Consider the following 9,360-nt stretch of genomic DNA (forward strand, 5'->3'; position numbering starts at 1 on the left):
CCTACTTCCGTAGTGATACTGCCTCGGAAACCCAAGGAGGGGTCGCTATGAGTCGGGGCTGACTCGACGGCACATAACAACAACAACAACAATGTAGAAAGTGGTTATTTGCCCTTTTGTCTGCATTGCTCACAGTTCCTACGTAGGTATCTGTATAGATAAGTGTATATGAATTTAGTAATAGCATTGGTTGAGAGAGACAGATAATACCCACCTTCTCTGTGTAGTTGTAATTCCAGGGTAATTTTATGCAACTTGATTAAAGAGAAATTCATTGATGTTAGGGTCTATGAGTTACATTTGAGTGTATCTTAGATTTCTAGAACTGTGCCTATCCATAAAGTGACTGATAGGCTCTGAATAGTAAAAACACTTTTAGTACAGTAAAACCTGTGAATGCCAGAACTCATATAAGGTGGAAACCTGTCAGAAAAGGAAAACTAAATATTTTCTACCAAACTGAGTGATAGAAAAATGTTAACACCATATCCTACCAAAGGTGGAAAACTTGTAAGACCTGGAAAAATAAGACAGTGCCCTTGAGTTCTAGGTCTCATAGGTTTCACTGTATATTGTAATATTGATTTATAAAATGAAATAGTCACATTTTGTATAGGGTTAGATTCAAAATTCTACACGTAAGGCAAAAATCAGACATAGGCATGATTATCTTGAAAATGCTTAATGTCATTAATTAAGTCCAGTTGGAGTAGTTTTATATTGAACTCTTTATGTAAAGTAAGGAAACTACTGAACTGTGCTGAAGGTGGCAGTGTCTTTGTCTTGCTGTTTATACCATTTTGCCTTTATGTTAACTGTCAAATCCCTAGCTGTGTAAGCACGATGGAACATTCTAGAATTATAGTACCTTTGCTTCTCTCCAGGATTTATTCCAATCTGTTTTTAAATATTAAACCTCTGTAGTCTAAATATAGGAGCTCTGGTAGCATAGTGCTGTCTAAGGCACTTCACTGCCAACCAGGAGGCTGGCGGTTCAAACCCACCAACCACTCCTCAGAAGGAAGGTTTGGCAATCTACTTCCTTAGTGATATCAAGTCCGACTTGGCAGCAAATAACAACAACATAGTCTAAGTATATGTTGATAGATTTGCTTGTCATGAAGATTAAATGAAATACAAGTACTCAGTTATTGACTATCTCGTTATCTGACATTTTGCATTTATGACAATAGTGAAAAATTCATCATGGGACCATTTTGCACACTAACGACATAGGTCTGGCAGTAATAAACACCAAGGTGTGAAGCAAGAGTAGCACTGGCTGTGATTGTTAAGATTCAACTTGGCTGAGGCATGATTCTCAGTGTTTTGACAGTTAGGTAATGATGTAGTCATCCTCCATTTTCACATAATTCTGATTTCCACATAACAACCTGGTCTTTGGTACCAAATCATGTGAATAAGTGAGGAGTGGGTATAGTGGAATCCCATCTTGCCACAATATAAAATCACAATGTAATATCATTTAAAACACATTTTGTATAGGGTTAGAGTCAAAATGCTAGTGGTGTAGTGCCTGAGGCATTTGACTGCTAACCAGAAGGCTGGCAATTCAAACCCACCAGCCACTCCTCAGAAGAAAGACTGAGCAATCTACTTCTGTAGAAATACCGCCTCAGCAGTCCAAGGAGGGGTTGTTATGAGCCCAGTTAACTCCACAGCAGTGAGTTTGGGGTTTTTTTTTTTTGAGTCCGTGTTATGTCAGTAATATATTTTTTAACGTTTTATTTGCTAAATTATATCCTTTGTTCTTAAAACTTTAGATAATTATGAAGATCAGTGGAACATAATTTTACATCATATATTGAAATATTATGATAATGAGTAATTTTGGAACTTCCTAAAGAATCACTTTGTTTTTCAGGGTCCTCTGGTCTCTTCGTAGCAGCTTTAAAAAATAAGAGAATGGAACCATTCCAAAATAAAATATCACTAGAAAACTTACAACTTTCTTTTTCATATAGTATTCTGGCTAAAGGGATATGAAATTATTTAGCTTATATCCTAATAGACATACATAGTAAAGTGAGGTTTCTGAGGCGGTATCTCTGTGGAAGTAGATTACTCCGTCTTCCTTCCAAGGAGTGACTGGTGGGTTTGAATAATGCCTTAGGCACTATGCCGCCAGAACTCCCATTAAAGTGAGAGACATTTTAATTGAAAATTAGGAAGATCTAATCAATACCAGGATGGTGAACTATTGAAATGGGCTTTTAAAGAAAATTCCATTTTTTCTTAAGTTTTATTTTTCCTTGTGGAAAATAGATGATTACTTTTCTTTGAGATAGTTTTAGCCATTGTTTCTCAAATTCTGGAGTAACCGTTAGTGAGATGGAAAAATCAATTTCATAGTCAACAAATATTTTTTTAAAATACTGAACAGAACAGTAAATATGAGAGTGTATTGCATGGGATCACCAAGCGTTACTTTGTGAAACTTGATTTTAGTTACGGTGCTTTTTTGTTTTTGTTATAATTTAAAATGAAAGTCTTACTATGAGTTTTGATTAAACAGCTTTGAAAATTACTGAGTTAGCTTGGTGGTAAGAATGATGTATAGGCTTGAGGAAGGATGGGCAGCGTGTATGTGTTGTTTGTGTTTTCCACATAATGTTTTAAAAGGTAATGTAATTAGACAATTATTAAGGCTAGCACTTGGCATCTTTTTGTTTTATGCCATTTTCACACATTTGCATTAATTGCCTATCCCCAGTAGGCCTTTGGGTTTACAGAGTAACCAGTATAATAGTTTATGAGGGGAGCATAACAAATGACAGGACCAGTTTTCATCAGATGTGACATAGGTCAGTTTCACTGTTCATTGTCTAGCATTCTAGTAAAGCTTGAGGGTTTTTTCATTTTAATTTTCATTTCATAGAAACAGCTAGAAAGTAACATACATTTTAATTGTTTATTCTCCCTTTATGTGCACACTTAATGAAACATTGCTAATATTTAAAAAGATTGATTTTTCAAGATTTAAAATAAAGATATTGTAGGGAGCTCTGATGGCATAGTGCCTAAGGCATTTGACTGCTAACCAGAAGGCTGGCAGTTCAAACCCACCAGGCACTCCTTGGAAGGAAGACTGGGCAATCTACTTCCGTAGAGATACCGCCTCAGAAACCCAAGGAGGGGTCGCTGTGAGTTGAATCGACTCCATGGCAGTGAGTTTGGTTTTTTCAGTTTAAGGATATTGTAACGTAAAAGACAGAAATAAAGTAACTTAAGAAAATACACTTAGCCTTTGAAAAAATTAGTAAATAGCATGCAGAAATCACAATGAATGATCCATAACTTGTGTTGGCTGGGTCCCTAAGACCACCTCCTAAGTTTGATGATTCATTAAGAGAACTCACAGGACTCAGCATATCGTACTCAGAGCTATGATATATTATGGCAAAAGTATATAAAGCAAAAAAGCTTTGTGTATATACACATATATATAAAGGGAAAAAGGCTCATGGGAGAAGCCAGATGCGAACTTCCAATGTCCTATCCCTATGGAATCACAGAGCATACACGTAATTCCCCCATCAATGAGGTATGACAAGAGGTGCGAGATACTGCCCACCAGGGGAGCTCTTGAGAGACTCCCAGCTGACTGCAAAGTTACATGGTATATTCAGTTTGTGAGTTCTTTGACTTGTGCACTTATACATATATTTTTTCTGGTGATATATTTTACTTCAGATAAAAAGTTGAAAAAAGAAACTAATCAGCAGAAAGTCAGGGTAAATTGCTAAGGAAATACACCTTCTATATGTTCATGATAAAGGAGAAGCTGATAGTAGAGTGTGGCGAAAGTACAGTGGTAGAAATGAACATAAGCTTTGGAGACAGACTTAGTACGAATTCTAGCTCTGTTATTTAGTTATATAAGTTATTTACTATTTCTGAGTTAGTTGTTTTATCTCTGGCTGGGCCTAAATTTTCTCATTTGTAAAGTAGAAGTATTAATGAACCTACTTAGAAGAGTTATAAGGATTAATAAAATAGTGTATTTATAAGCCCCCAGCACAAAGATACAGTTAAAAGATTTGAGGAGAAGAGGAAGTAGTTTCTAGATTTTCCTGTAATAGGTGATATTATTCAAATAAGTTATTTGTGATGATCCAGAAGTGCCATAAGAATTAATATCATTTAACCAAAAAGCTTAAATTGTGTTAAGACATAGTATTAAGTATATGCTATGAACCTTAATTATTTGAAGTTGGGTTAGATACATTTAATGTTTCTACTAAGTTTTCAGAGAACAAGATTTATTTTAGCCAAAACCTGTTATTTTTTAATAGCAACCTGAATTAATAGGAATTTTCAATTTCATTATTAAGTAGATTATTGCAGACACACACAAATTCAGATGGTCAATTTTGGATTACCCTAGGGAAATCGATACATAATAACTGCTGGAGGTGAAGTTACATAGGTTTTATAAGTTTGGAATACAAAATTCATTAACACATGTTTTCTAGAACTTAAAAGCCTCCTTGACCTAACATCACACATCATGCAAAGATACTGTAAAAGGTTGCAGTGATATCCTGAGATTAAATACTCTTTCCTTGCTGTGACATCAGTGCTGTGAGTGGGTGGCAGTCTGATAAAAGTGGAGACTGTTATGATTAACTCATTGAATTACCTTAATTGATTATATTTGCTGTTTAACTTGAAATATCATAACCATATCAATTTCTTATTCTACCAGTTCAATTCTTTCATTTCCGTCATAAAAGAGATGCTTAATAGATTGGAGTCTGAACATAAGACTAAACTGGAACAACTTCATATAATGCAAGAGCAGCAGAAGTAAGTAGATTGCAGTTGAATTACACATGGTCCAGGGGTGAGATTAAAGTTATCCTATGATTGATTTTCTGGAATATAAAATAGAAATGGCTGGATTTAAATGTTAGCACATGTAAAACATTTTATTTCTTTCAACATATTAGTGAGTTGAACTGAGTTAAAATATGGGATATTGTTGAAAAGCTAATGTTGCTTTTGAATACAAAAGTGTGTTAAAATCTTAGTATTTTCTGTACATAAAGAAAATTCTGTTTCAGGGAAATTCTCTTGTTGCGTTAGCCGCTAGCATTGTAAAATGATGTTGCTGATCACTAGGGGCACCATTTATGCTTAGTTTTCAAATCTATGAAACTGATGCTTTATTTCTCCCTTTCTCTGTTCTCAAACCTCTGAAACATTTATAAAGCATTTACTTCTTATGTAGTACCACACTGTCTACCTCATTTTATTTTTTAGGGAAGATTCTCTAAATTATTTGCAAAGCAATTCAAAGAGCAGGGAAAGATGGAAATAGTTTATGAAAATCAAAGCGCCACTTTAATCTTTGTCCCAGAACAAAATACATGATTTTGGACTGCCTGTTAACATTTACTCCTGAACCAAAAGACAATTGAAAATTAGTGAAATTGGAGGGGGTCATGGAAATCCCCAACTAGAAACTCCTTAGCTTCTGCCTCAGTGTCATACGAAAAGTTCTGGAAAGCAAATATGTCTAGAATGAGGTGAAGTAGAAGCTAAACAAGCTGCGTATGCTCTAAGGATCCTGTGACATACCAGTACGTAATATTCGATGGATTAACTATATTAACCATTGTTGTTGTTGTTATGTGCCATCGAGTCGGATCCGACTCGTAGCAACCCCTCCTTGGGTTTCCGAGACAGTATCACTACAGAAGTAGATTGCCCAACTTTCCTTCTGAGGAGTGGCTATTCTGTTTGAACCACCAGCCTTCTGGTTAGCGGTCAAGTGCCTTAGGCACTACACTACCAGAGTTAAACTTTTTAAAATTTGTTTTGTCTTGCTGAGAAAATATACAACGAAACATAACACCAATTCAGCCATTTCTACATGTACAATTCAGTGGCATTGATTAAATTCTTTGAGTTGTACAGCCATTCTCACTCTCCTTTTCTGAGTTGTTCCTCCCCCATTAACATAAACTCTCTGCCCCCTAAGGTTCCTATCTAATCTTTTGAATTGCTGTTGTCATGTCATGTTGATCCCATATAGGTAGTTCTTAAAAGAGCATAATGCTCAAGAGAGACATTTCGTTTTACAAGTTTAACTAAACCCTTGTTTGGTTTTAAGAAAACTCAAGGAATATTTTTGGTTTAAGTTTTTAAAGATTACTTCAGGGCAGTAGTTTGAAGGGTTCATCCAGCTTCTGTGACTCCAGAAAGTCTGGATTCCATGAGAATTTGAAATTCTGTTCTTCATTATCCCCCTTTTTTATCAGGATTCTTCTATAGAATCTTTGATCAAAATGTTCAGTACTGGTAGCTAGTACCATAAACTCTTCCAGAAAAATAATCTTTAAAAATTTATAACAAACAAAATTTTAATGCCTTTTTTTTTTTTTTTTTTTTTTTAAACTTGATGGAGGAAATGAACCTTCTTTTTCTTCTGCCTTTCTAAATCCTACCTATTTTTCAAGGCATAGATCTGGCCCACATCATGGTAATTATACCATTTATTGTTGGTATCACAGATTTTAAAACTTAAATCACATTAAGCTCCTCATGTCATATCTTATCTCTCAGTGAGATATTAAGCTTTTTGAATGCAGGAACTATGGTTGCCTACCAAATCTCAAATGGTAAGTTAAAAAAAGATTTGTGTACAAATACTAAGTTTGGGGGCAAGCAGATATTAATAAGAGGCATTAATAGTAGAAAGTAATACTTTTCTTAAAGAATTGAGTCACAGTTTGTTTAGGTTCTAACAAATTCCATGTAGATAGACTATCTTTAGTATGAATATTTAAAAAATAAGCATTTCTAGTTATTACTTATTTTATCATAATTAAACTCTTACAGATCTTTGGACATAGGAAATCAAATGAATGCTTCAGAAGAGACAAAAGTTACAAGTGCTGGGAATCAGGTAAGAAGGTATTTAAATTATTTTAACTTTTGTAGAAAGTGCTTGACAGTGTGCTTCTTGTGGGGCTCTTAAGTTTTAAGCAGTAAGATCATATTTTTATTGATGTCTATTCAAACAGTTGACTTTTGTCCAATGTCAGCAGATTGACAAGGTCTTTAACAGCATTGGAGCCGACCTTCTAACTGGTAGTGAACCAGACAATAAGGAGGATGGGCTACAGAGTAAACATAAAGGAGTAAGTTTCTCTGCTGTCCTTTACAAATTCTTATTTACAATTTTAAGACTCTATATAAACCACAGATTTTTGGTAGGAAATAGTGTTTAGCATCTTGATAAGAAATATCCCATAATTATCTTTATAAAATTTAAAATATCAATGGAAAATGACCTGACCCATACTGAAAATGAACATGCTTAAGATTTTTAGCTTCTTTTATTACTCACTTTCCGATGTGGCAACACTTCTAGATTGCCTGAGTCCTTTGTCCTTTGTGCTGTGCTTTTGTCAGTCAGGCTCCATAGTAAATTCTACGGTGTCTCTTCTGTGCTCTACTCCTGTGTTGATGGTTTCAACTGCAGATTTATGTGATCTGTCTACCTTGGGCTCTCCCTATTGTTCTTCGGTATTTAATTTCTCTCCTACTTAATATATTCTCAGAAGGTTTCAGTTCTAATTTTGTTTCTTTCTTTTTTTTTTTTTTTTTTTATAATTGTGATTTGGGTGAAGATTTACAGAGCAAATTCACTTTCCATACAGCAATTCACATACACTTTGTTTCATGTCATTGACCACAGTTTACCACAATGCAATAGCTCCCCTCCCACTTACTCCCCACAGTTACCTCTTCCCTGTGTCCATCCCTCCATGCACTCCTACCCCCTGAGCTGTCTCCTTGTGCATAAGCAGCCCTTCTTTCTCTCATGATTGTTCTCTCCAAGGAGTGTATCTACCTCAGATGAGTGTTTGACTCATATGCCTGTCTTTTGTTTGGCTGGAAACCACAGGTGTGGGTCCAATTCCAGACCTGAAGGGCAGCTAGGAGCCATAGTCTCAGTGGTTCCACCAGGCTCTATCAGACCAGCAAACCTGGTCCGCCCCCCGCCTTTTTTCCCCCTCCAAATGATTTTGAGTTTTGTTCCACATTATTCTCCCTCTCTATCAAGGATCTCCTATATAAATCCCCTTCCAAGTGGATGACAGTGGTAGCTGGGCACCATCTGGTCTCATAGTCCTATAGGCTTCAGATCGGATGGTGTACCAGTCACTAGGACTAATTGTTTCCATGAATTTTGCTTTTCTTCATTCTTCTTTGCTCTGGACGAGGAGAGACCCATCGTTGCATCCAGATGGCAGCTTGCTAGCTTTTAAGATCCCAGTCGCTACTCGCCAAAGTAGGAGGTGGAACAATGTTTTGTATAGTATGTTATACCGATTGAGCTTGATGTCCTCTGCAACTATGGTCCCATGTCTGCAGATTCAACTCCTCGGTACCTCTGGGTAGCTGGCTGTGACCAAGCAGTGACCACAACTTTCCCCTTGTCAACTCTACTATACATCTGGGAATTTTGATCATTCACATAAACTTATAGGACCATTGTCTGCCAACCCTATACATGTTCTTGGATGTTGTTGTTGTTGTTGTTGTTTGCTGTCGAGTCGGCCCTGACTCATAGCAACCCCTCCTTGGGTTTCCGAGGCAGTATCACTACGAAAGTAGAATTTCCCAACCTTCCTTCCAAGGAGTAGCTGGTGGGTTTGAACCACTAGCCTTCTGGTTAGCAGTCAAGTGCCTTAGGCACTATGCTACACTCCCCATTTCATAGACATATCTAATCTTTCAGCCTGTCCACCCATCTATCCACCCATATACCCATGTTTGCCTTCACTGACAACGCAGTACTCTATGTGCAAAGGGGTTCATATTTGTTGTCTGTACCTCCCATGTATCTTTCTATGTCTTTCTCATCCTCAGTGCTACCATATTTCACATTTAGTACATTGTCCTTCTCTTCACCCAAATCACTACTTTTCTCTATCTAACAGCAGTCCCTCCTGTCCCTCCAACCCCTGGTAACCAACAAAGAAAATTTCCTTCTATAGATAAACCTTTCCTTAACTTTTGCAATAGTGGACTAATACAATATTTGTCTTTTGTGATTGACTTATTTCACTCAGCATAATGTTCTCCGAGTTCATCCATGTTATGCGATGTTTTGCACATTCTACATTATTCTTTAACGTTGCATAGTATTCCATTGTGTGTATGTACCATAGTTTGGTTATCCATTCTTCAGTTGATGGGCATCTAGGTTGTTTCTATCTTTTGGCTGTTGTAAGTAGTGCTGCAGTGAACATGGGTGTGCATATATCTGTTTTTGTCGTGGCTCTCACTTCTTTAGGATATATACCTAGTAATGGAATGGCT

General features: G+C 36.4%; 1 protein-coding gene across 1 annotated transcript in view; it reads left to right on the forward strand.

The window, feature by feature from the left end:
* SCYL2 (SCY1 like pseudokinase 2) overlaps positions 1-9,360 on the forward strand; it is a 75,942-nt gene that overhangs the window by 61,158 nt on the left and 5,424 nt on the right. The window contains exons 14-16 of the mRNA XM_042781829.1: positions 4,730-4,830; positions 6,868-6,934; positions 7,074-7,169. Coding sequence (XP_042637763.1) covers positions 4,730-4,830; positions 6,868-6,934; positions 7,074-7,169 — 264 coding nt within the window. The remainder of the gene's footprint in view (positions 1-4,729; positions 4,831-6,867; positions 6,935-7,073; positions 7,170-9,360) is intronic.

The sequence above is a fragment of the Orycteropus afer genome, unplaced genomic scaffold, assembly GCF_000298275.1.
Source record: "Orycteropus afer afer isolate SDZICR_OR568_19922 unplaced genomic scaffold, OryAfe1.0 scaffold00177, whole genome shotgun sequence".
In the NCBI taxonomy this organism is placed as follows: domain Eukaryota; kingdom Metazoa; phylum Chordata; class Mammalia; order Tubulidentata; family Orycteropodidae; genus Orycteropus; species Orycteropus afer.